Genomic DNA, 27,760 nt, shown 5'->3' on the forward strand with positions numbered 1-27,760 from the left:
CTGATCATGTTTGATGGTTATTCTACATTATTAAGAAGATAAAACATAAGTGAATAAATGTGTGTCATCATGATGTAAACTGGTTTCTCTCATTCATACTGAACCTTATTACTGTGTAAACTAATTTAACTTCACATTTAATTCTGGCAGCATGTAGCTGATGTGGTTGTTTTGTTCTGCTCCTCTTAATGAAATTATAGATCAGACTCCTTCATTTTATATATTATAGTGAGTTGATTGTAAAAAATATCAGTTTCTTAGCTGCTGCTGGTTAAGATGTAATTGTTTAGGTATTACAGCATCTCCTGATGAGTAGTAAATAGAACATAACATTAAATACGGATGTTTAAAGAGTGCAAAATGAGAATAAAGTGTTTTCTATTACCAGGCAGAACACTCGTATAAAACATTAAAATAAGTCAGCTGGTCATGGATTGGTCACATTAGTGAGATGATTCAGTGACTGTGAGGCAGAGACGACGTGTACGAGGACAAAACATACAAAACTGAATGCATCATTAATAAAGTAAATATTATTTGTGAACCTTTATGAGACACAGTGACATTATTCATTTCAGTTTTCTCCACATCATGCTGGTACGCAGCAACATCTCTCACAAAATCATTTTTGTCTGAATAAAAGATGATTTAGTTTAATAATAGAGACCAACACTGAGTGAAAATCAGATGCCTGTTAAGTGGTGAAGCTCATACTTGACCTGAGGAGTGGCTGCAGCACCAGGACGCCAACTCAACGACCAAGTACCAACGTCTGTGGAGCTTTCAGCCAAATCATGTGGTCTTCAGAGGATGCAGTTCGTTTGGTTGTTTCGTTCCATATTAGCAGTTTGCACACAGAGCCACGTCTTAAATAACGCTTTGAACTGTCTGAGCACGACTCTGTGACTTGTTTTTAAATCCAGCTTATTGCACACGATGACAAAGTTCTCGAGTCATTAATATTCATGTTGACGTGCAAAACTCAGAAGTACTTTGGTCAACAGATTTACGATCACTGATCACGTGATGAAGGTGAAAGCTCCGGGAAAAAAACAGGTGCTAATGTGCCTGCCAGTGTAAAAGTTCTTCTCTTCTTAGTATTCCTTACCATGAGGCCATCAGCTTAACTTCCACTTTCCAAGAGGCGAAACCTTTAACAGCAGTAATTTTGTCATTTTGCTCACTTTACTGCCTTTTAAAAAATACATTCAGGGATTTAAATATGCAGAAAGTCATTAGGTGAGGAGGGAAAAGATGAAATATTAATGACTACATGCTGCTGCAGTATTATGAGGGATCAATAAACAAACCACCAACAGCTCGTACTAAAAGAATATAGTTTTATTAAGCATTGTAGCTAAGTTGCCTTCAAACACACCACGCCACATCCATCAACATTCAGACCCGGCTGCTGTTCGTTCCTTTACAATCCATGAGTTAGGAAGAAACTCTGATCAACATACATAGAAGGTAATCTATAGAAGCTTGTTGCCATGTGGGAGGGGGTACATCATTTCTCTGATCACTAATGAAAAGATGAAAAGCTTCAGGAGAATCCATATGAGAGTTAAAACCAACACGAAAAGAAACCTCCGAACTGATCACTGGTGGCGAACGTCTCAACCGGAAAGCGTTGGACGCTACAGAAGGTGGCGCTCGCTTATTCTATTGAGCTTTTTTTTCAGATATTCGACTAATGCAGAAAAGAGCAACAGAGAACAATATAGTATGAATACACTACAGCAACGTGGCTAGATAACTTCTGGCTTTTTTCTTTAGTTAATGCAACAGAGGTCAATATCACAAAGAAATTCAAGGTCAGAACAAATCCGTTACTAACAGTTAACACCTTTTTATGGGCCGATATGAGCCGTGTCTTTAATTTTCGCAAATGGGCACCGTACTCGGAGGGATGGAGGAAAAAGGACGACATGCATAATAACTACACACCTCTGGAAACCATGCACCAGATCTTTGATTGAAGCGGTAATACTACAGCTCTACGTCTGAGTCAGGAAGTCGAGCATCAGAGTTTGAGACGTTTTCTTTTTTTTTTTTCTTGTCTGATTTTAGAGCCGTTTCTTGAAATGTTACTTACAGCTAAAGAAAAAACAGGCTGAGACTGAGTGGAGCTCGTCTGAACTGATGGACAGAGTCGCTTTAAACTCAACTTAAACTCAAAGTGGTGAGCGAAGAGTTTGCTTAAGCGTACCAACCTAAAGGAACTGAAAAGATTTCCAAATTAAAGCTTCTGGGAGCTTTAATATTCTAATTGAAAAGGAAAAAGCGTCATTCTTATAAACATGTACAAGTCTTGGTGACAAGGGAGCGAACGACTCCTTAAACTACCAGTGTGTCCTATCTTGTGTGTTTACTGATGTTCCTAAACCTGTTCCATCTTCCATCCTTCAACCCTCTCTAGAAAAAAATAGGCTTACTCTTCTTTTTGTGAGACGGCGGCCTCCAGACCTTCATCTCTGTGGTGGCCGCTGTCTACATTTAGTGCATTTAAGTGAGGATTAGTATTGCACGTCTTGGAGTCACTGCTAAAGGCACTTTCAGGTTGGATGAGAGCCCTACGTTCCTCTTTATCTCCGTTCAGCTGCTCTTTGTCCTCCACGCCGTTCTCGGTGGCTGAGCCGTCGCTCGGCGCAGGAGACGATTTCTTCTCCTCTGACTTGGGTTTCTTTCTCTCTTTGGCCACGTCGTGTCCAGATGCATGGGCAGGCTTATAGGCAGGCCTGCTTTGCTACAAAGGACACACAAATACAATCATTTAAATACAAAAACAACCTTCTGCCAAAGAACATCACACTGCAAGAACGACTGTGGGTGATTTTAAAATCAGGTGCGACGAGGAGGAAACACAGATGTGGGCTGGAAGTCCTGGTAGCAAACCGAGAGGCTACAGAGTCATTCAGAAGTTAATTAGCAGTAAAATAAAGGGTTTTAAACAGCACAGGCACCTGCTGAGAGGCTGTTTAGTTCCCACTCATCTCATGCTGAAAGCTCACACAATGGTGGTGAGTTCTGTTGTTGCTCCGTAATTAAAGAGTGAAAAGAGCAACAGCTGGATTTTGATCTTTGGGAAGCAGCTACATACTGTACAGTAACACAAAATGATCCCACCTTCCTAAAAAAACGGGGGATAGTGGAGGTAGTTTTTGTAGTTTTGGAGCAATTTAAATTTCTACAGAAGCATGATCAATATGCTGCAACATCTGGAAAATGTTCTGGTTGCTTCAGAAAGTATCCGGATGCTGCCACTTTTCTTGCACATTTCATATTGTAGTCTTGATTTTAAATGAATAAAACTGGTATTTGCTTCGATAAAATTGCTCTCAATCATCCAGAATTACAAAGTCAAACACAGTGTTGGAGATTTTATGAAACAGGTGAACATCCCAGACTGAAATCTCTCTTTTCCCGTTCAGAGTCTTGCCCCAGATGCATCCTGCTCGCTTTGATAATCCTTGAATTTTCTCTACAACCATCTGTGACAACTCACACTTTTTTTCGAGACAAAATCCAACCACATAGTTCAACGTAAAATGGAACCACCAGGACTCTTCATTGGGTTGGAAACTGAGTGATGGAGCAAGAAGTCAGGAAGGAGACCAAGAACCCACGACAGTCGCTCGAAGGCCGACCTCAAACTCCAGGAGTTTCAAAATCCTAACAGACTTTGAAACCAGGTGCATAAGGAGAGGCTTCTATTCTGCTTTCTGATCTCAGACATGCTACAAGATGGAGAATAAGGGCCCATCACACACTAGCAGGTATTAACACCATCATGGTGCCGGAGGGAGCGATCAGGGTGGAGCGCTCAGCCTCACCTCATCTCATGAGGAGGCAGATTCAAGCCAAATGGAGACTGTGGTGCAACAACTGGCTGTTAATAATACTTTGCAGTGAGAAGAGAAAACAACAGCAGAAGGCTAAATGAGTGTAGAAGACGCAGTCAGCACGGCTTGTTTATTCTTCAGGGAGATCCGTTTTAATATCTGTAGCTAGCGCTAGCCTCCAGGGCTACGATGTTTAGCATTGCTTGGCAACAGCGTCCACTGCTGTGGGCGCTTCCAGGATAATCGTAACCTTCTTGATTTTTAACTCATAAATATTACTGGAAGCGGCTTCGATAAGCAGTTCTGGATTAAGACTGACTGACTGACTGAGACATCTGGGCTGAACATCGGTTCAGATGAAAGATCCCAGACCAGATTTCTCCTCTAACTGTTGGGGAGGACCTGAACGGGAAATCTGCCCAAAGCTCCTACAATGTGAGCCCAGCCAAAGAGAGACTCAGGAGAACCTGTCAGAGGAAGCCCCATCTCAGCAACATCAGTCAGGCATGTAGGGCAGGGTGGCCGGTCAGGAAAGATTACTAAAAAGAAAACCTGGTAGGAGTTCACCAGCGAAGAGAAAGATCGTCTGGTCTGACATGACAAACCTGGGAAGACTCCAAGCATGAACCTATGCTTACTACTGACTGCCCTACTCATAACCTGCTTGTACCATCTCGACGGTGATGCACGGTGGTGGCATCATCAAGCTCTGATGGTGTTCCCCAGCAGCAGTGACAGGGAGACTGGTCAGAACTGAGGGAAGCATGAACGCAGGCAAATATCCAGGCAACAGTTCATCATGACCCAAAGCAACTCCAGACAGCACTGGAGTGGCCTCAGGACAAGTCTGACTGTCCCTACGTGGTCCAGCAAAGCCCAGATTTAAACCCCACTTAGCATCTGTGGAGAGGACTGAAGATAGCAGAAGATGACACTTCCAACCTGACAGAGCCTGAGATGATGTCACAAAATCCAGGTGTATGAAGAGACCTACCCAAGAAGACTGAAGCACTAACTGCTGCCAAGAAGCTTCCCCGCAATCCAGAATTAAAGATCGGAATAATGTTAAAAAATGAGTGATTTCATCTCAATAAATCCTTAAATCCTTCGTCTATATTGATTAGTGAGTGTGGATCAATGGGCAAGTTCAGCAAACCTACACATCTACAACTCAGTGTGAAAAAAGGAAGTAATCTGAATACTTCCTGACTTCATCGTATTTGTTGTGGATGTCTTGACCACCCATCCCTCCAGAACATCAGGGTCCAACCACGTCCGGCCTCTCAACACACTCCGTCCAGAGGAAGCCATACTGCAGACTGCCGTGTCATCTGAAGAGCACGCTGATGATTCTTCAGAGGATAATTCCTTGTGACTCCCTGACATTTCTTCTACAAATAGAGAGCTCAGAGTCCCATTAAATTTGCAGTGGATCTTCCAGGTTCATGGTGTGTGACCCCTAATGTTTTTAGAAACCCTCTAAGCTTCCCTCTAGCACCACCCTGAGGACATTTACACGTCTACTAAAGAACATTGGGTGACTATAGCTCATGGTTCCCACGAGATGTTCTGGAGCTCTTTTCCAGAACCAATGCGTTATCTATGGATCACTGGTGCGTCATATGGATTCAGACACTACATGCAGCGATGTAAGGTGATTTGATGAATTTGAACTTGAACATCTTTAAGCGTCTTGTTCAGGAATCCTCACTGGTTAAACACCGGCTGTTATCTTGTGCATGGGTGCTTATCCATAAATGTGTATTTAACAGCACACAGAGCTACAGGGTTTGACGTTGGCATTTCCTTGCTGAACACCAAACCTTTGTCTAGACATTTGTATTTAATCCATGCACTTGTTTATCATTGATTTCTTCGGGCATCTTTTTAAAATAACTGATCTTCCACAAGGACGCTCCGCTCCAGAACGTAAAATGGCCTCAGTCAGTATTGTGTTCTTTATTTAAATAGATTTTCTCTTGGTGTGTAACAGCTGGTGGTTGGGTTCATGCTGGTGTCTCTATACGAACTGCACAAACTCCAAGAATTTCCGTTTTTGGGTTTTTTGTTTTGTTTTGTTTTGCTTGTGGGCGTCTTTTTCACTGCGTCTCTATTGAGACGTTACAAACATGGCTGGAAGTAGAGAGAACTCAGAGATGTCTTTAGTGCAGTTCTGATGCCACATGGCGGCCGACGGGGGCAAACGACGTGCACATACCCAGACGAGCTGCATGTACATGGATGTGTTGGATAAACAGGAACGTGCTGCAAAAGGAAAATGCTGCACATCCAGTCACACAGCGGACGTCCCACAGACCTCCAGGGGCGGATTTAAGTCACTGTGGTCATGTGGGTGCTGACGTGGTGTTTCACTCCCATCTCCCTGTGTTCTCTCTGTTATTTATGTTTATCCATGGAGACGAGCGAACACAAACCTTTACATGCAGCTTTTCCCGACTAACGCCACGTGTCTCGCTCACCTGTCGCCTCTCAGGTGCTCACTGCTGCTGCACTTCAGCTGGAAACTCTCTCCAATCGCTGTCAAGCAGCTGCTGGCTGCAGCCGAGTCATGAATCTCAGTAATGCAGCGGAGCACAGGATTTGTTTTTGCAGATTATTTTTGGCTGATGTTTAAATGAGAAATGTATACAGTGATTCTGATCAGATGTAATGATCTTAAGTTTATATTTGGATAATTTTCCGGGCAAGGCTGTACTTTACACATGATTAGTTTGAGGACCGTCTCAGAAGTGAAAATCCAATGATTTGTTCTGTTTTTCAAGTTTCTTTCTGATAAATGGTGCCGTTTTGGCAATTTAGATAAGACGCCTTCTCAAACCAGCCATGTTTGAAAAGAGGATGAAGTCCTGGCATCCAGTCACCACAGGAGCTTGTTTAATGTAAGATGTATGCAAAAACCTAGCTAGCTATAAAAGCTGCTTAAATGTTTGTGGTAAAGATGACAGTCAAGGACGCATCTCTGCTCAGTAAATGTTATTTTCTAAAAAATTAAAAGAGAAACGTGGCCTCAGTTTCACTGTGAAATCTTTGTTTTTCATCCGTACTGTTGGTTAAATTAGCAATGACTGACTGAAGAAGAGCAAGAAGAACTGTCTGCTTGAGTTGAAGGACAGGTTCACAAACTATCAAGGCTGTCTGGAATAAACCACTTTGTGTTTCTGTGTTGAGCTGCAGCGGAGGGACAGTAACTAAACACTTCAGAAAACAAGTGAGGAAAGTCCTCTTGATTTGTGTGACAGCTGAAGCATCACAGTAACGGCACTGATCTGACAAACTGAGTCCTAAGAAGACGAACAAACGTGAGCCAAGCATGAAAGGCTCTTTTTTCCTTCGACAGTTTTTCAATCAGGCAAAAATCACACAAATGATTTATGAACAGGAGAAGAGGAAAAATTCAAATCCCCATTATGTGTGTGATTAAGTGCAGCAGCATCTGATTGTTTAAACTGCTCCGTGTTAGTAATGATTCATCACCAGCTCACCAGGTACGCTCCCGGACTCCTGAAGGCTCGAGTGTGGTACCGTCCCCCTCGACCAAACATCCTGATGACAGGCGTGGAGATCACATCTCTGGGACGACTACAGAAAGAGGAGACAACTACAGCTGAAGTGCGTTTCCATCCTCTTTTTTATTTTAAATACACATTTTTAATTTGCACCAAAAAATCCCTTCGTGGACATTTGCAAAGATCCAAAAGCAGCTTTAAATTGTACTTCCAGGAGCACTGGCATGTATTTACTGCAGCTATACGAGGAGTACTAGTAATACGAGGAGGTATCACAGTCAGGTTAGTTAGACATGATGTCAGGGAGCTTGTGTCCATCACACTCCGCTCACGGTTTATTGTAAATGTGACACATTCTACACCAGATGGAAAGTGAACTCGTCTACATTTTCTTTTACATGTTTTTCTTGAAGTTCTGCTCTAATGTGCACTATGTTTGAATGAATCTCAGCTACTGCTTAGAAATAAATGATAAGTCCATGTGACCTTTCTGTTCTTACCCTCTGTTCGGTCCACCAACAGACACCACCTGGACCGGGAAGCCTCCTCTTCCTCGGCTGTGTCTCATGCCGGCCCACTGACCCACCACGGTGCCGGCGATCTCCAGCTTCCCGCCCTGTGCTGAGATGCCTTGAAGTCCTTAAAGAAAAAGCAAACACCAGATATTAAGAATGAGTGAGGCAGGGTTTGGTTTAAGAACGGGTGTCAGGATGCTATCAACCATCATGAGAGGCCAAAACACAGAACCTGGTGGCCTGTTTTCACGGCTGCGCTCACCGGGCATCCCCCTGCCCCTTCCTGGGGGCGGCATCATCGGTGGCGGGGCGTAGAAGGAACCGGCTGGGGGGTAGAAAGGCATCGCGTGAGGAGGCGGAGGTGGCAGTGGCGGGAATGGAGGAGGGTGAGGCGGGCGAGCGAAGCTGAGACCTTCCAGGATGCTCTGGCGCATCTTCTCCACCTTGGCAGCCAGCTCAGCCTGAAGGGAGGCAAGTCACACAACTGGTGTTTGATGGCTTGAAGACCTCCTATTTGTCTCAGTGTGAAAGAGAGCACGACTCCATTTGATATTTCTAGTACCGGCTAAAAATAAAAGGCAGTTATCAACCTCTCAAATCAGTAGCTACGAAAATCAATATGAGACCAGAGCCTGTGTTTAAGTGTCTCTGTAACAGACGGCTTCATTAGCTCAGCTGCTGTACTTCCACTGTGGCGCAACCCCTAATGGAGGAGAAAAGCTTCCAGCGCGATTAAATCCTTGTAGTATTAAACCATTATTTAGCTTGTCAACGTGCGCTCGTAAACGCTGGAAAGCCAACGACTGCTGTAAAAGTCATTCATAAGCCCAGACAAAGGTTTGGACAGCACAGCAGGACGAGGGCGAACCTACGGCAGTAAGCTCCACTCCTCTGATGTTTGATTGAAATCCTGCTTCCATCTTCTGCTGACACGTATGTAGATATCTGTGTGGACCAGGAGCAAGTATTGGGATCGCCAGAGCACTTTTTGGGCTTCTTGGATCTCAGCTGGGGAAACATCAGTGTCATGGTTCTGAATACGTCTCAGCATCAAGTGTTCACGGTGGGGGATCGAACTGTCCCCCATACGATTGGTGGACAACCCGCTGATCCAAGGCGGAAAACAGAAGATTTGGTTGCACACAAGACATGCTGTATGGAAATATTTTGGCTTACAGGAAGGATGACGTCTTGCAGTTGTTGCCTCTCAGCGGCACAAAGCTCTGTGTGATCAGGCAAAGCCAGATCTGAACACCAACCAATGCCTTTGCTAGTGTTCCACCATATAAGAAAGGCTTCAAAGAGCAGAGAAACCCACTTTCCACCTCATGAAAGACTTGTAATCCAACCAGACAGCGAAGCCCTACACAAGTCATCCACTTTCCTAACGAGGACCTCCAACTTAAAAGGTCAGTTTGCTAACAGCGTTTTTCCCGGATGATCATACAAGTGAGAAAATCCCAGCAGGGAGGAGAAGCGTTGGTTCTTCTAGCCGAGGAGCAGAAGATTTCAACGGCACATGTTGCTTCTTTCACAGCCGGCCAGATTCTAAAGAGTTCTCCTCCTGGATGGTGTTGTGTTGAAATAAACCCATGACGACTGAAAACACGCTCACAGTCTCTGACATCTTTACTTTAGGTGGAAAATCTGTCCAACAGCCAGTAATTACAGCTGAATGACAGAAGTTCAGCTGTCACAGAGAAAACAGTTCTGAGCTTCAAGAGAGTCTAAATGTGTGTGTAAAGGAAAGTCCGGTGGGTTTGGTGGATGGTTCCCCAGTGAAGTACTGGTGGGAGCTCCATGGAGCAGGTCTTGAGCATCCTCACTGGGATGCCATCAGGCTCCGGGGCTCATCGGGGTCCAGTTGGTCCTTCAGGTGCTCATCTGTGACGAGTGTAGCAGCGAGCGAAGAATGAATTCTGTTCAGTGGTAAAAAGGTGTCTGTTCACGTAGGTTCACATCCTGCCAGAGTTTGTGCCATCTGTTTAGCTTTCACGCTGCCAAATTCATGCTCCAGTTTGTCCTTGAATGTCATTTATACTTTAAGAACTTAATTTTTCATGTGTGTGCTCTGAGACCAGCTCTGTCTTCTGCTTCCTCTTCAGCTCTGGACGTATTTGAAGGAGATCCAGGGTTTTGGAGCTGGAGTATGTTGTTATTGTCTAACTGGTGTCGTGGGACTCATGCAGACATTAACAGTGACCGCTGCTGTTTCAATCTCTTTCAAAGACTTTCCAGTTCGTACATGTGTGATGGCGTCCTCCATCCATAGAGGGGCGCTGTAGGACTGTGGCTCATGTCGTTTGGGTCTGCACAGCAAAAGTGCTGTGACACATGCTGTGGTTGTGAACTATCTTAACTATGGATTTATTTTCAACCATACAGCGTGAGGGCCTGAGAAGACATCCGTCTGCAGCTGCCATCACAGTGAGACCCACCTGGTCAGGTACACCACGACAGACTCGTCTTTCAATCACATCGACTTATTTACACAATTCTTTTATGAACAAATGCATTTTATCGACTGAACTTTTGGGTGAAATGTATTCAGATGCAGATATAAGCTCTAGAAGTAAAAACCGTTTGGCTACAGAGGTTGTAAGTTTTCCTGCATTCACATCCTTCATGCAGGCAGCAAGCGTTCAGTCAGACTGAAAACACACGATTAAAATGATCCACTGAAGGATCACATTAGTGGCCTGATGCTCACGGCTTTGTTTCCCTGAATCTCTACGACGACAGTGAAGAAGAAGTATAACCCCTGGAGCCACACTAATGGAAAAACAGACAGCTGACACAAACCAGAGCCGACTAGCCGAGCCCTCGGCTGCAGCGTGTTTTGCTGACGTGCGATCGGTGTGGTTGAAGCTACCTGACCATCACAGAGGTCGATGAGCTGGGCCTTCTCCCTGTTGGCCCTGATAAGTTTACTCTGAAGCAGCTTGCCGTCAAAGTACATCCAGGGACAGCAGTGCTCCCAGGGAATGGGCTGTCCACAGGCGTCGTTGGCAAACAGAGCCATGTCCACTCCGCTCATGAACAGAGCAGCCAGCTGGACTCCTCTTGGGTCCAGGTTGTCGATCTGCGCAAGACATATATAGAGACTTACAACATTTCGAAATGAACGGGAAACCAAAGCAACCTCTAACGTGGCCACTCAGCATTCAAATGAACAAAGTGCAAAGCAAAGCACAGAGCAAGCGGAAGCAGCTTCATTCACTCCTGCCTGCTAAGACACAGCGGTGGACGATCTAATCCAGCCAAGACAGAAAGCCAGCAGACACAACCTACATGTTCTGACCAAGGCTGACACACAGAGACCACAAGGAGCAAAGCACACAGCTTGTGTGGATGGTTTAAGAAAAGGCCAAATGAGAGCAGAGCTCCAGCTTGTGTGGGGCTCAGGACGAGGTGTGGAGTTGATAAACCATCCACACGTGACACGAGAACCCCTCAAAGCTCTACAGATACATGTCTTAGTGCAAAGCTACTGCCTCTGTAACGGCGTGCTGGTAGAAAACAGCGTTTTGTACCAGCACAGAACGCAGAGCAGCTCGTTCAGTCTGCGCACGATGAGGAGTGTCCGGAGAAGCAGGAGAGGAATCCAATACACGAAAGCCGACTGGACGGCAGGTTACGGCCAAAATCTTCCTGAACTTGTGTGTGCTTCTCGGACACGCCTCATGTGATAAACACTACAAAATCACCTTCAGTTCCTGCAGCTGGTCAGGCTCATAAAGTTTAGGAGAAAGTGCTTGGGCTAGGAAAGCGTCAAGTTCGTTACGACGCAAAATTCTTACTCCTGGCCAATGTAACATAAACCTGAAGCAAAACACAGAAGGTTAACAGTGTTATAAATAAAAAGCAGGAACTGGTCAACACTGTGTTCATAAAGCCTCCCTCCCTTCCTCTTTACATCACACTGGTCTCACCTAGACTACAATGTGTGCATGAGGCCTGAGCTTCAGCCGGGTCGGTACTCACCGCAGCACGCAGCACAGCACCAGGAGGGGCGTGGGCACGTGGGCCGGGTTCAGCATGGCCGGCGTGTCGGAGCGCATGCAGGCCAGGAACGCTCTCATCCTGCGGTTCTTGTCCTCCACAGCCTTCCCCAGCCACAGCTTCTTCAGATTGGGGCAGGTCCACTCCCTGAAGGGCAGAGCCTCCACCAGCTCCGGGGTGTGGGGAGACTTGCCTTTGTAGGCGGCCCACTCTTTCACCATGATATGTGTGTCTGGAGGAAATAAAATCAAGCATCACACATTGAGCTTGGACTAAAAACTGACATCCATCACAGCAAGAAACTTACAGGAACAGAATCGTTCAAGTTTCCAACTGTTCTTGAACAAAGCATAATACTTTAGATATTGTTGGGAAAAACAAACAAATCTAAAAATCTCTTTATTCTACACGTCTGCTTTGAATAAAATGCCTACAAACTATTTGCAGTGACGACATTTTGTAAGAAGACAAAACTTCTGCATTTTTAACAAAAAGCCAGCGATGACTCATGAGCCACCAACAGCGGTGACAGAAGTTTAGAAATATGCTAAAATAGAAGCAGTGAAATATCTACAGCATGTTGAGCCGCCGTTTCGTGTTCGTAACACTTGAGGGAAAACTGCTTCACGTGTTGATTCCAGTCTTATTAAATTCTTGTAAACTGATGAAAGAAACTCAACTTAACTGGGCATTCTAACTTTGTCATACTGCACACAGGAAAGCTTTGAGTCGTCTCTCCTTCTGGTCATGATGTTGTTTCCATAGAGCTGCAGGACTTTATATTGCAGAGAAAAAACGAGCCAGCAGTGAAGGAAAATGTTTCAGGGGGTCGATCAACATGTGATTCAGTTTGTAGCTGCAGGTTCTAAACATTTCTAAACGGATTCAGATGAAATAACCAAATTAATTACTGGATTCAGGTTGAATGAAAAGTTAAAATCCCTACTGCTGTCCTTATAGTCCAAAGCAGTAATTTTTCTGTAAACTTATAGTTGAATAAATGCAGAAATACATATAGAAATAAACTGAAAGTAAATACATATTGGTCGTACTACATTTCCTCATTTCTTTCATGCTTTAGTATGTAAGCAGCACTTTGGTCTGATATGTTAATTATGTAGGTGGTTCTGACCTCAGCCAAAAGCAGGCCAATCAGACAGAAGCAAACTCTTCCTACCAGCTCTAAACTAGCAGCGCTAACCTGAGGATAGTAAACAGCATCCTGCATCTTATGCAAACTATATGCTTCATTTTTTAAAATGACAGATGTGCAATAATGTTATTTCTTTAATTGCACCTCTTTTTTTTATCACTTAATGACACCACTGTCCCTAAAAATAAATCCTATTGATGAGCCCTGTGGTTTGCATCACCTGTAGAGCCACATTTATGTCAAACACGTCGGACTGAAAAACAATCTGGATCACCACTGATCTGAGGCGGCACATGAGTGAAGTTAGATCTACACTGCAGAAGTTGGTTTCTCCTGTAAAGATGGCATACATTCTGGATATTTTAGATATCAGTAGTGTTCAGTTTTAAGGTTGCTAAGTGTTTCTGGCCTGTGCCCTATTAGGAAGGACTTTCTGCATATGAGACTATTAATACAGACCCAGAAACCTCAGCACAAGATGTGATGCAGCAGCTCTCTCATGATGGGACTCACACTCAGGGAGGCAGTTCTTCCTCATGGCGAGTCTCTCAGCCTTCTTCCTGGCCTCGGCCAGGCTGAAGAGCACTCCGTAAACATACTGACGGATAGGTCGAAACAGCTGCACTGCTGAAGGCAGGTCTTTGTTAGCTTCATCTTCAATGGTGACAGATAGCTTAATCTCTCCCTGCAAAGACATACTGTTACCTCAATGCTGCACAGTGACTCAGATAATTCACATTCCACCTACAGGTTTGGGTCTGTGTACGCCTATCAACGCTCATGTGAACAAAAGCTACAAGCAGCCTCCATCTAAACATTAGCACAATCAGTCGAGAGGACCTTGGTGAGAACATGGTAGATGTAGGGGTACATAAGACCCTTCCTGTGTCTGTGTTCGGCCACCCGCAGGACCTCGGGGGCCACGGCGGGGAGAGGTGGGATGGTGATGTCCATGTGGTTCCTGGTGGGCATGGAGAGCAGGGAGGGGATCTGTGCATTCAGGCTGTGGAGACCACCGGCCTGTGATCCTGGACTGTCAGCAGAGGTTCCACAGAGGTCAGCCTGACGACAGAAGGAAGGTTTTAGCTAGTGCACAGACCTGCAGTTCCTCATCAGCCAAGTCACGCTGAACTCACGTTTGATTGGTCCCCCAGGTGTCCCTCTGGCGTGTTGTAGGAGTGTCCATTTTTCTGCCATCCTTCTTTAAGGTCATTGACGTGACTGGAACAGGAAGAAGAAAGCAAAGCTCTGTTACATGTACAGGTTGGAGATGGGCTTCAGAAACCTGGTATTAAACAGGCCCCAGGGCTCCATTATTAAATACCAGAGGATCAGTTAGCTCTGACATTAGCTCTGCTATCGGTGCTGGAGAAATTAAGAAAATTGATTTCCTATTAATTACTGCTACATGAACGTTATCTTGCACATTTAATCTAACCACCTCCGTTTCTCAGACATTCAAAGATGCAGTTTACCTTTTCCCAGACAGAAGTGAACACTGAAAGCGTGGCTACGCTTCACTGGAGTCTCTGCTGACAGTGTTCAGATTGACTGCGTTTCAGCCAATCTGAGGAAATGAGAAATGCCTCAACATGTAGCTCATTTCTCATTATTGCAGGTGTGTTATGTGTATTATCAGCCTGGAGCGTTCACACTGAGGAGAATAAACTATACAAGCATGGGTTAAAGACTTAAAGCAACCATTAGCCAGGTGATTTCTATTTTATTAGCTATAACTGAATCATAAAGTATGAACAGGTCAGAGCAGCTCTTCAGCTTCAGAGCACAGAACAGACGGATTCAGAGATTTGGAGGCTGCAGACAAACTCTTGTCTCGCTTTACTTTGACAATTTCTGAAACCGATTGTTGGTTTTAGCACTTTAGGAAGCTCCCTGTTTTCTAAAGTAAAACTGCTGCACAGTAAAAAATCAAAGAAAATATCTTCATATTTGTACCTAAAGTCATGAGTGGAAGCGTGAAGAAGCTAAATAACAAAGTGGAGATTCTGTTCTAAATTAGTTTAGTTTTCTTCTCTTAAAAAAAAGGACAAAAAAATGTACAGCGAAAGTATTTGATCATCAAAACTGATAGAATAGCAATACAGCTAGCTTAATGACACCCAGCATGAGGCAGGTTTTTGCAGTATGAATTCTGTTTTCCCCGAGTTAAAACTGACCGTTCATATCATACACTTGAAGGAGGAGTTTAATAATAAAGAAAGTGTGTTAAACGTCGTCCCTAAAGCCCTGGACAGCCTCACTGATCTCTGTCCCACCACACTACTGAACACAGCTGTGTTTTCTTCATCAGGTAGTTACTTGATATCCCTGATATGTGATGACCTGAGTGACCAGATGAGCAGAAACACCACTTCAGCTCCTCGTCTGGACGCTGCTGGTCGCAACACGCGTGTTCTGTATGTAGGAAAAAGGTTTCCAAGCTTCAAGTGCACACAGAGTGCAGTAAAGAGTGTAAGGTGGCATTCAGACACTACTAAAAAACTGTCCCTTTCCCTCGCTACGATGGGAACCTGTCCTGGCACAGCAAGTGTGTCCAGTCATAAACATCACCACGACACACACAAAGGCATCAGGATCCCGTTTTAAAGAGGCCATTTTCACTCACATCATGAGGAACAACCTGAACAAATGAGATGGGGAAAGACAACAGATGCAGATGCTTCCAAACAGGTAGTAAAATCAGGTATTAATACCGAGTATAACAATGCAGAGCTGAGTTTGTATCAAGATGGTGAGAATAAAAGCTCTCAAGCGCCTGTGAAAGAGGTTCACTGTGAATGGTGGGAGTCAGAACCTGGTCGACGGCACACATGTGATGAGCGTGATGCCTTCAGGGCAATAAGTAGGGAGGAACGGAGCAGCAGCTCTTCCCCTGGTGACCCACACCATCAGAGCAGGATGTGATCAGACTGAACAATCAGTCTGTGGGAGGCTCTGGTGGCTCCATTCACTCTATTTACTGCCATGTTTTGGTCCACTTGTACTCTTTAGAGGAAGCTGTTCTACCTTCATGATTTGTTTATTATGAACCATGAGTTGTCTCCTCTAGGATGGCAATGCCTCCATCTACAGGACACCAGAGGTCACCGGATGTTTGGTGAGGATGGAAACAATCATTTGCCTTTAGATCATTCCTTAAGTGTACGTCGTTTTTTTATAGGTGTGTTATTTATTGGTGTGCTAGCATGACATTTTTTACCCGTGCACATTGATAAATAGGCTAAAAGCTTAGGTTAATTAAAAGGTTAATTCTGAGTAATGTGGTTGAGTTTAAAATAAAACTTTATGCTTTTGGTTTTTAGTAAAAAGAAGTCATTGAAAAATTATCAGTAAATATCAACTAAAATAAAACATTAATCATAACAGACTTTTCATCCAGTCAGGATAAACACAGCTGTCACCTAATAAACGGTAAACCAGTGGCTCCCACTCAGGGTGAAGCTGCTGTAATAAACCATGTACAGAGATCGATCTTCACTGCACCATTTAATCACCCTACAGGCTTCACGTGTTCATCAAAGGCTCCCCAGAACATAACGAACCGATGACGTCTGAACCCATGAGAGCAGCGAGGGAGCCTCTTCATGAATGAATGGGTCCAGAAACAGAGAGAAACTCTGTCCAACTCACTTGGCAGTTGTGCCTGAGCTCTCCTCGTTCTCCGAGGAGGAGGACGTGGAGGAGGCGTTGAAGAAAGCCGCCTCTGTGTGGTCGGGGCTGCCGGCCCGGCCCGGGTTGATGGGAGACGACCTCTCGTACAACGGTGTGTGCTTCCCTTCGTGAGGAATGTCGCTGAAGCTGTTTTGCTCCGGGAGGCTTTTCTCCACCGAGTCTACGGACAGACTGCGCTCCGCCCGGGGCTCTGGGTACGAGTGCTGGACCTGAACACAGCGACAGGAAACAGGAAGTCATGAGCGCCTGCAGCAGTGCAACGCTGCGGCCTTTGCTGGATTTCAAACTCACCCCAGGTTTTACAGGCAGCTGTGGAATGTCGAGCGTTTTTGGTGATGGCACTGCAGCGCACACGTCCTCGTGTTTTGATCTGACTGTGAAACAAACACAAAACCTTCAGCACATCCAGATCATGAGTATGAGACGGCCATTTGTAGCCTTGTGTTTATGGCTCTGTGCTCGTTCATTTGCTCTTCCTCTCACTGGGACATAGCATTTTATTATTTCATCTGCTGTTGCTGCACTCTGAACATCTTCTACTCTATTCCTCCACTTTGTCCTCTCCAGTCTTTCTCCTTCTGATTGGACTGACCAGCTTTCTGTTGCTCGCTGTTCTTCCTGTTTTCTTTTTTTGCCATGTCTGCAAAGCACTTTGTAAACTCTGTGCTGTATAAATAAAGTTATTATTATCATTACTGTGCCAGTCTTTGCTGGATTGTGCTTCACATCAATACAAAAAGACTTTTGACACTTGGAGGTTAAAAAGTAACTCAACAAGTTCAAACGAAGTTAAACGAAATCATCTTGGACCCAAAGATGTCCACAGACATTTTCCATCTTCCCGGTGATGCTCTCTCAGACTTTTACTGCAGAAACTTTTAGCTCTTCTTGTTCTGGGTCTCCTGCCTGGGTCTGGGTCTGGTCCTCAGCAGGACTCGGCTGGACTGAGATCATTTGTTGAAAATGAATCTGAGCTCCCAGAATGCAGCTGTACATTCACCCCGCCGCGTCTGTCAGCAGTGAAATCGTGGATAAATGTTCCTGTTCCAGCTGCTTCTGTGTTTAATGGGCGACACTTTCTACATCATGTAAACCAGCTTCAAATTAAAGTTGTCCCTTTAATGTAGTGTCCATTATTTTATTGAACTGAATCAGCTGAAGTATGTAACTGTCCAGAAACAGAAAGATCTCTACAAAAACACCGATAACACTCACATGAACACAAAAACCTTCTGACATTTATGCTGCTTTGTGTAGACGTAGCGCGAGACTTTCCAATCAGGACACAGTGAAGTCGTATTTATTAGAGTAAGATGAGACAGAAACCCACCGAGCTGTGGAGGGAAGTGCGGCGGCTTGCTGGCTGCTGAGTAGTACTCCACCGCCTTTTTGAAGCGCATGATTTTGTCATTAGTGCAAGACTGAAAGGAAAAAGTAAAATTAGCACAAGTCAGAGGCAGGAGGCAGATCAGTGATCGGTCTGTGGATGGAAACAAAATGCTTCACGGAAAAATGGCCGAAAGCTAATTTCAGAGGTAACGTTGTTAAATATGATTTGTTAGTAAAGTTCTGAGCAGCGCGTCGTCCTGGTGGCTGTTGTTAAAACGTTTGTTGAGCCGAGCAGGTGTTACCAGTCCAGTAGTTTGCTTTCCAGTCACACATCTGTCAGCTGATTGGACTATTTATAGCACTGGGCACTCTGCATTAATTCTAGCTCAGTAATTATAATGAGCAGCTTCTCTACAAGTCGACTGTTCAGGTGTTTGCAGCACATCTTCTAACAGTAATGTGGAGCAATGAAACCTTAAAACAAGCCACGGAAACCTTGCATGAGCATTCATCTTTACTTGTCATACCTGCGAATGCTTGAAGATGTCCTTGGCGATGGCCTCCAGGTTGGTGATGTCTGGGATGTTGCGGACGTAGTCGGCCACAGCCTTGATGACCACGTCGCAGGGCGGGAGCACGAGCTGGTGGGCGCGAACCTGAGAGAGACCAGACGAGGAGATCGGTCCAAAAGGAAGTCAACGACAAAGTCTACTGTCGTCTTTAAAACAGAGGATTCATGTGCTGGCATGCTTTCAAACACAGCAGCTTGGATAAACTGGAGCTGCTGCTGGACTCCCAACAAGACAAAGAAGTGAAGCTCTCAGGTCTCTTCACCTGAACGCTGTCGTCCTCTCAGGTCATCAGGTAGCTGCTACCTGTTCCCAGAGTGCAAACTAAACACGGAGAGGCAGCAGGAACAACACCCTGAATCCGACCACCTTTAACTCTTTAACTTCTCCGTTAGGTTTGGATTCCTTTCATCTGAGTGGTGATGCTTAGAAGAAGAAGAACCTTCTGAAATATTAAGCTTCATAACAAATAGGTTGTGTTTAAATTCAGCAGGTTTTTTTCCTGTCAGAAAAGTGCTGGAAAGGTGTGAGTTTCGTTTCTATAACAACATCATCCTGGCGACGTGTCACCACTCCAGCCTCTGCTGGGCTGTGACTCCTGTCAAACACATCATGTAGCTCAGGACAGACAGAAAAAGGGCAGAACAAGCATCTCGTTCATCCTCCTGGTTGCCACGTATGATTGAATGCTTAAACCAAAAACACTGTGGCTCACGCTATGTGGACGCCGCTCATCCATTTGCGTGCACTTTAACTACACAAAGCGTGTTTCTAAAGCGCTGAGATTTGGTGAGTAGATTCAGAACTGGGTCAAGGTTCTGTTCAGTTCTGCTAAAGTCCCTAACAGGAAGGTTGTGTTGATGTTTGGGGTTTGACACCTACATAAAAAAGCACACAGAATAACAGCTGTAAAGCCACAGTGCAGGTCGCTGTTTACTGGCCTGAAACTTTTCTAATTCATGTGGCTGCTGCGGCTGGAGGCGTCGTTCTAACTTTGCTTCTATTGCAGAGAGGAAATGACGAGGCTCATAGAAATCAAGCCCAGCTCCTGGAATTATCATGCAGTGCCTTAAACACAAAAGCAGGGACAAACAAATACTGACATTCACGGACACTTTTCTCTGCTTTCACTCCAAATGCTAACCTGATATTTGTGAGGAAACGTTGTGGATTACATTCAAAACAAATGCACCATATGAAGAATCGTTCTAAACGGTCTCTTTATTCTCCAAACTCAAAGCCTGTACGTGCAGATTTTGCTCTGACTGCAGCCCGTTGACGGGAGGAAGGAACAAAACTTAAACTGCAGCACAAACACGTAAAGAAACATGCGTGTGGAGGATGTTTGGCCCGTCGAGCGCCACTCGCCGGTGGAATGCAATGCGTCAGTATGTGTGTAGCTGAGCCTCGGTGGCACATGTCAACCAGATGGCCTTCTGTTTAATCGCAGATAGTCATTTCAAAACTAGCAGCTGAGCCGTTTGCACACTGTGCCCTGGAACTGTCTGCCGCCGCTGCTGCCATGCAACTGTCACACTCGCACCATTCACCGATGCGTGGATGTGCTATTTCTGTGAGCCGCGTTCTGTCGGCCATTAAACTGTGGCAGCTGGTGGATAAGCTCCCAGCGTTCTCCCTGTTTACAGCTGCTGAAACTCAGGCAAACCAGCAGTTCAGTTCTTAAGTATTGATGCTCTCGAAACCTGCTTCAAAGCACATGAAAGCCACCAATGTCTGCAAACCAGCGAGCTCACTGCAAATCTTACAAGGTCAACAGCTACGTGGCTTTATTGCTTTATAGGTCTCTGTTATACTTTATAGCCAACAGGGGGGAAAAATCCATCCAGAAGGACTGAAGTTCATCCTGCTGAGACTCTGCTAGTCAATGTGTTGTATCTGTAGTCACCAGGGAAAGCTAAAGGACTCCTTCTACTTCCCCCTCTTACTATCCAGCTGACTGATCAGTAGGTTGCTCTGGAGCATGTTAACACAAACAGGACAGACCTCAGGATAAAAGCTGAGCCACATTTTTGAAACCAGGACAAACACAAAAATGGGATACTTGGATCATAACTGGGACAGTCGTGTCCACGTAAACACACTCACTGGTTCAGCTCGGGTCGAGTGCTACACAATGATGGAACAAAGCTCAGGGTACCGACCACAGCTTAGCAACATGTCCATCAAAATGGGTTCATGTTTGTTATCAGAACTCTCCTCTGTCGGCCCGAGGAAGCAGCTTAGCTCACAGTGTCAGCATTCAACGTGTAACTACCAACATCATGAATATATCCTGAAAGTCAGCTTTGTTTCTTATTTAGTCATCCATCCATCCATCCATCATCTATACACCGATTAATCCTCACCAGGGTCATGGGGGGCGGAGTCTATCCCAGCTGACTCAGGGTGAAGGCAGGTTCACCTGGACAGGTAACCAGTCTATCACAGGGCTACACTTAGAGACAGACAACCAAGCACACTCACATTCACACCTACGGACAATTTACAATCACCAATTAACCTCAGCATGTTTCTGGACTGTGGGAGGAAGCCGGAGAACCCGGAGAGAACCCACGCTGCACGGGGAGAACATGGAGACTCCACGCAGGAAGATCCCGGGTGTCCTCACCGGGATGTGAACCAGTGACCTTCTAGCTGTGAGGCAACAGTGCTAACCACTGCGCCACCTTGCAGCCCTTATTGAGTCATGTAATAGACAAATACAAAAAATAATCCAAGTTTTCATTGTCATTAAAGCTCCTACTATTAATTCACTACGATGCTGGAGGTGATATTTTCTGTCACTGGAGACATTTTACTGTTTTAACACCCTGAGTAGTAACCGACCTTGGTGCAGAAAAACTGTGGACTTCACCTTTAAAAACACTCAGTCCAGGATTCACCATGCAGGAGCAAAGTACTCACAGGTGACAACAATGTGTGTTGAACCGCTGCTGTTCATCAACAACACCGGTGGCAACTTAATTCTTCTATTTAGAATCAGCAGTGCGGTGAAGAAATCAGCATTTACCTTCAGTGATGCTAATGGATGCTCTGGACCGAGTAAGCTCCAGTGAAAGGCAGCCAAGTCTTCATCAGGCAGTATGTGATTCCCTGGAAAGCACACGACAGCGCAGCATGGATTAGTACAACTCTTTATTGGTACTGCACAACAACATCAAGCAGAGATCCTGTCAGTGCGGCGGCCTCCTTTTAAAGGACATGTGCAAATCACATGTGCAGGTGTATCTATGAAATCTGGTGTATGAAGAACTATAGAAACAGCAGCGTAGCTCCTGGATATTGCTGAACATGTATGAAAAAGTCTGGCTGTAAGTAGCAAAAATAACATATAAGGTGCAGCAGTATGTAGAAGTTGCAGGAGGCAGTCGGTGCAAAGGGGTAGATGTATTTCCTGATTCTGTACATGCAGCAGCAAGTTGATTAAATTAAATGGTTGGGTGGATGATGATGTTTAAGACACCAGCAGCTAGTGACAGTTTATTCTGCTCTTCCCCCAAAACAACTGCCAGAAAGTGTTCATGTGCTGATCTTATTAAAGCCGTATTACCCCATTTACATCCACCTACAGCTGCTTTATCTGGATCAGGTTCAGCTCCTCCTCGTCTGAACAATCACTTCAGTTCTTGTCGTGTCCGGTCACACCTACCTAAAAGCGATGCGAAAATGATGAAACGGTTTGGGCTGAGATCGAGCTGCCGTGCCACTCCGTGCATTAGGTACTGGCTGGTGGTGAGGCTTTTGCCGTTGCGGCTCAGTTTGAGGGCGTGGGCGCTGAAGTAATACGGGACGTTGCTCAGAGCGTAGTCCGAGTCGTAGGCCACCAGGCCGTGGAAGCCTCGCTCCCTGCATAAGGCTATCACTTCCAGGTGGTGGTCCTCCACGCTCTGGACAATCTGAAGAGGTGCACAGGCGACAACTAGGCTTTAGGAAAAGGCTCCAAATAAACCTGCTGTATGAAGGCACTCGAGTAAAGGAGACAGGATTAAAAACAAGCAGCTGTTTGCTTTGCAGTGAACAATCAAAACAAGAGACTAATAACAGAGGATGCACTGAAAATAGGAAAGTTCCTAAATGTAACTACATTACTACATGGATTTAGTTTTTGCATTCTAAAAACAATATGAAAGCTCCTGGTTCACATTTCATTTAAACTTTCTACTTTTTTTACATTTCAAATCCATACACCACATTTCAGGGACTCAATAGGAACATTTTTTGTGGGTCAATCATCCATCCATCATCTCTACACCTTAATCCTCACTATGGGGGGCGGAGCCTATCCCAGCTGACTCAGGGTGAAGGCAGGTTCACCTGGACAGGTAACCAGTCTATCACAGGGCTACACTTAGAGACAGACAACCAAGCACACTCACATTCACACCTACGGACAATTTACAATCACCAATTAACCTCAGCATGTTTCTGGACTGTGGGAGGAAGCCGGAGAACCCGGAGAGAACCCACGCTGCACGGGGAGAACATGGAGACTCCACGCAGGAAGATCCCGGGTGTCCTCACCGGGACCAGAACCAGAACCAGTGCTAACCACCGAACCACCTCGCAGCCCGTGAGTCAATCAGCCCAAACCCAATAGAAACAGTACATCCTATAAAGGCTGTGGACGGCTCACAGTTGTTCCCAAACACAGCTCGCTGTCATGACTGCTGCCCCGGTTCTTCTCCAGATCGAGGGATTGTGGTCATCTAGCCCATCAACTGACTCTCTTTGGAAGAACAGATGAGCCCTAATCCTCTGTCCTAAACAGAGGGGTAACTGGGATTGGGCCTAACGTGGCAGACTGGAGCATCCCTAACATCACACACTTCATCAACACGACTATAAACAGTTGTTTAGAACACTGTTGTCCTTCAGCTCTCCATGTGAAATAACATCATGTTAAAGCTGCTCTCAATAACATTTTGACTGTAGTAACAGAACCGTGGATACCTCACCCATCCTGCCACACCTGTACATGTGTACATTCATCATGTCATATGTGTACTATCATACGTTATCATATCTTTATTTTATACTTTTGGGCACTTAGATCTAAACAATACTATCAATATCATTGCAGCAGTACTTCTCAGTAGTTATTGGTTTACATTTAAATCCATGTGTAATATCTAATATTTCCATTTCTCATGTGTAATATTTCACTTTCACACACAGCATCGTCACTATGTGCAAATTTAGTTTTGTCCCATATTTCAGGTGCAATATGAGATTACCTTTTTATTTTTCATGATCATGTGTGATATTACCTATTATTCCTGTATAATTGCCAGCAGTACCTTTGACTGTTTCATTCTAGCCTCATTTCAGCTCATTCATCTTCTTGCTTTTACCTTTTTGGCTCTCTTATCTTTGTCATTTGTTATTTCTGAGCAGCATCTGGCACAGAAATGTAATACGGGATTAATAAAGGTTTATCTTATCCTATTTTAGGTTATCTTTTCTAATTCTTGTCCTGCTTCCTCCATCCCTCATCCAGCTGCTGTAACACGCACATTTCTACCCGCTGAGGGATCAATAAAGTTGATCTTATCTGTCATTCTAGCAGGCTGCCAAGTAAACCGCCTCCACCTGTCACATAATGGATCCTGGAGTCATGCAGACACTGAAAACTAAACTGTTTTTCAGTACTCTGCCATGATCAGGAGTGTTTGGGCTGCAAGTGACATGAGTCGGTCTTTATGATCCTAAAACCCAAAAGATGTTCAGTTTGCTCTCACATCTGGAATATGTTCACATTGAACAGGTTGGAATGAAGTTTGGGCTTTTTGTTTGTTTAAATCAAACCGGTTCACTCATTTCAACTCTGTTTTGATTTTCCACCATGATTTCTTCTTCTTTTCTAGCCCTCAGTGAGTCAGGTGTTTTTCCCTGCTGGGCTCAGGACCTGGCAACCCCCGGCCTCGTCCTAACCACCACACTGCACTACAGTTGCATGAAAACACGGATTCACAGCTCGGACTTGGTGTCACCAAACCACGGCGGGTGAGCTGCTGAGCAGGAGCCGGGTCCCCGCTCTGAGGCTCTGGTTCCCTCCGTGTGGATCCAGCGGTGCCGGGCGGGCAGCAGCTAGCAGGCTAACCGCGGAGGGAGCGTCTGCCGGCGGCGCTCCCACAGCGGGCTCCGCTCAACAGGCACCGGCAGGCCGATGCTTTCACTCACCCCGACGCGGAACCTGAGGAGCGCCAGTCGGATGCAGTGGGCCATGCACACCGGAGGGAGGAACCAGACCTTCGGCGGCGGGGTGCCCTTGTTCTGTACGTGGCTGATGATCTGCTGGGCGGTCTGCCGCTCGTTCACCTGCCGCTTGACCCACTCGTGAAGGCGGCCTTTCTCCAGGGCGCCATTGAAGCACACCAGGAGCTCAATGTTGCCGTTGAAGCAGGCCTTGGAGAGGGCGGCCAGGTAGCCCAGCATGTGGTTCCACTGGCCGCCGCTCACCCAGTCGTTGTAGAAGCCGCCGTAGAGCCGGTGGAGGCAGTTCTCGGCGTCCACCAGCAGCCTCAGCGGACCCTGAGGGGGTCTCTGCCGGCCACCTCCAACCATGCTCCCCCGGGCCAACCTCTGGAGCTCCACCGGCACCACGGCGGCGGGACAGTGCTTTTCAATGTACTCTTGGAAACCTTGGACCCCCATGTTGAGTTTCAGTTGGAACAGACGGAAACTTAAAGTAAAGAAAGCGAAGTATCAGCGGGCTGCGCTGCGCCTCTCTCCCCGCTGACAGGGACTGACAGCCGGCTGCTGGATGCGGACTGCAGGGCTGCAGGAGGCGGAACAGTCTGCAGAGAAACCAAAGAAGGCCGCTATTCAGACATGGTCACTTTGTTTAAGGCGCCTCGTTTCTTTTGCTTCATGGCTTGTGGCTGCCATGTGTCGGTTCACGGAGCCATGTCTGCGGCTGTGAGTCTGTCCGGAGCGACGCAGCGAGAGGGCGGCCCGTGACGTCAAGACGCACAGGCAGGCACGTTCCAACACGGAAGTGAGAACAGGAAGCGAGAGCCACTAGCTTCCGGTGTCTGCCAAATGGTGATCATCTCCGAAAAAACTGCCAAAAAAGTGATAATGTGCTCTTCTTGCCCCGTTTGTATCGATCTACAAAAGACACAGAGACTTAAAAACAAAAAACAAAAAATTAAAAAACACACAATAATAATAATAATAATAATTTTTATTTTTAGTATTTTATCCCTCCTATTATTTTCAAATTTACTGACATCGGTTATCCTTTGGGTAAAGTTGACCCCAGCAATTTAAACCTCCAGAAAATTCTCATTATTCAGATTGTTACCCAAAGTTTTGTTTAAATAGCCCCTGAAATAAAACTGAAAAAAAAATGTGTCAGTCATTTATTTAGAGATGTTAAACATTGAATGGGTTCAAATTCACCCCAAAGATAACAGGAGGGTTAAGGGGTGGGGGCCTGTGTGTCTTACGCATACTGTATAAAAATAAACCCTCACTGGGTAAAATAACCATTTAACAGCAGCTAAATACAGATTAAAGAAGCAGTACAAGAATTACAAAAGAACAATAAGGCTTTAAATAAGGATTCAGTCAAGGTGAATGTACAAGGCAGGATAAATTTACATCCAGATATGTTCATAAATGTCTTGGTGAATTTATGTATTGTTGTGTGTAGATATATAATGATTTTATATATACATACATACAGGTGTGGCGTGATGGATAATCAACATTGCTGTTGATGCAGATGAACCATTGTTGAAACGTTTTAACTCAATAATTGTGACCAAAGAAATATTGGTAATGCAATAAGGTCTGACATTTAGTGTGATCAGAGGCAGTACTTTATTAGTATTGTTTTGATGTTTGGTCTGTATGTGTTTGGTATGTCTGATGTTCTTCTTTAGACTGTAATCACTTTATTTCAAGAGGAAAAGTGAATTACATGAGCTAAGCTGCTCTATTAAAACTGTTCCAATGATTACATAATGAAATATTTCTATAAAATAAATGATTAAGACCCTCTAAACCGTTAACGAAGAGGCTTTCTGTTCCCTTTATCATTGATGTTAAGCTTTTATTTGTTGTTTTTATTTTTAGCTCTTGTGTGTGTGTGTGTGTGTGTGTGTGTGTGTTGACATCACCTTATTTAGCAGAACTCTTGAATCTTTATACTCAAGTCAGGGCTCTGAGGTCGACCAACCAGAATGCTCTTGAATGTCCAGACTCACAAACAGAGGTGACACAACATTCACATTCGCATTGCTCAATCGTAAGAAGAACATTTTTTGAGATCTCTCATGTTTTTTTCTTTAATGTCATCATTTCACTTTGATAAAATCACAAATGTTTCAGCAACTTCTAGCATTTGCTGTAGATGATGCTGATGTTAAAATGTGTAAATTAAACTCTTGGATTGTGCTACAGTCTTCATCACAGCCGATGAAACAAATGCTGAAGGACCGACTGTGTTGAGCTTCAGAAGCTCAATGACTGAACAGTGCTTGGTGAAGACTTGATGTGAACACTCTTGACACTTGGAGTCTTTGAGCTTTGAGGGTTTTGCTTCCTGACTTGAGGTGGGTCAAAGTGGATTCAGGTCTTATCTCCAGACTTCCAATTAAATGACTTTCAATATTCAAAAGCTCAGCAGAACGTGTGAGTAAGCTGTCCGGCCATTTCAATAAACAGGCACTGCAACGTTCAACAGTTTTTCTGAGAAGGGCAGTCACTGCTTCTTCACACGCTTTTTATGCTGTTCAGTGAGACAGTGTGTCTGCTGTCACCGCACAACGCTCACGTACACATCATTTCACAACAGGTCTTGGTGTTGTTGCTTCACAAAGCCTTGAGGTTTGACCTCAACAGTCGACAAGATTTCCTCTTGTGGCAGTCGAGAATAAAAATTCTTATACTTAAATTTATCAGAGGCAGAGAACATACAGCTCTGCATGCTGTTAATAATGTGATCTGACATAAATATTACAATATATGAGTTGAATTTGCTTCAGAGTGAATAAGCTGCAAAAACGCTGTGACTGAAGTCATTCTCAGTCAGCGCTGATAGAGGGCAGCAACAAGTCAGTTACTAGAATTCCTCAACATCTTCACCAGCAAGACTGAA

At 44.9% G+C, this 27,760-nt stretch overlaps 1 protein-coding gene across 3 annotated transcripts; it reads right to left on the reverse strand.

Moving 5' to 3' along the window:
• Nucleotides 1-1,320: 1,320 nt before the first annotated feature.
• LOC103359403 (constitutive coactivator of PPAR-gamma-like protein 1) lies at nucleotides 1,321-25,957 on the reverse strand. 3 transcript variants are annotated; one of them, XM_008284734.1, is made up of 17 exons: nucleotides 24,835-25,957; nucleotides 22,304-22,550; nucleotides 21,665-21,747; nucleotides 18,592-18,720; nucleotides 18,066-18,156; nucleotides 17,027-17,109; nucleotides 16,694-16,944; nucleotides 14,179-14,263; nucleotides 13,883-14,104; nucleotides 13,556-13,727; nucleotides 11,872-12,121; nucleotides 11,595-11,709; nucleotides 10,760-10,969; nucleotides 8,150-8,348; nucleotides 7,873-8,011; nucleotides 7,349-7,445; nucleotides 1,321-2,749 (listed from the first exon to the last, which is right to left on the reverse strand). In XM_008284734.1, the coding sequence occupies exons 1-17, from the start codon at nucleotides 25,306-25,308 to the stop codon at nucleotides 2,435-2,437; spliced, it is 3,162 nt and encodes a 1,053-aa protein (XP_008282956.1). In that variant the 5' UTR covers nucleotides 25,309-25,957; the 3' UTR covers nucleotides 1,321-2,434. The 3 variants fall into 3 exon arrangements, with proteins under 3 accessions (XP_008282956.1, XP_008282955.1, XP_008282959.1); XM_008284733.1 differs by having other exon boundaries at nucleotides 8,120-8,348; XM_008284737.1 differs by lacking the exons at nucleotides 1,321-2,749; nucleotides 7,349-7,445; nucleotides 7,873-8,011; nucleotides 8,150-8,348; nucleotides 11,595-11,709 and having other exon boundaries at nucleotides 10,833-10,969.
• Between the last annotated feature and the right edge of the window lie 1,803 nt (nucleotides 25,958-27,760).

Source organism: Stegastes partitus, unplaced genomic scaffold, assembly GCF_000690725.1.
Source record: "Stegastes partitus isolate 25-593 unplaced genomic scaffold, Stegastes_partitus-1.0.2 Scaffold370, whole genome shotgun sequence".
In the NCBI taxonomy this organism is placed as follows: domain Eukaryota; kingdom Metazoa; phylum Chordata; class Actinopteri; family Pomacentridae; genus Stegastes; species Stegastes partitus.

Bases quoted from the DNA above. Each gene is read 5' to 3' on its own strand.
- LOC103359403 (XM_008284733.1), bottom strand. From the start codon at position 25,308: ATGGGGGTCCAAGGTTTCCAAGAGTACATTGAAAAGCACTGTCCCGCC. The intron at 21,748-22,303 runs GTAGGTGTGACC...TGTGCTTTCCAG, and splicing joins CATTTTCGCATCGCTTTTAG to GGAATCACATACTGCCTGAT. The intron at 8,349-10,759 runs GTAGCTTCAACC...GCCTCCCTTCAG, and splicing joins TCGACCTCTGTGATGGTCAG to GCTGAGCTGGCTGCCAAGGT.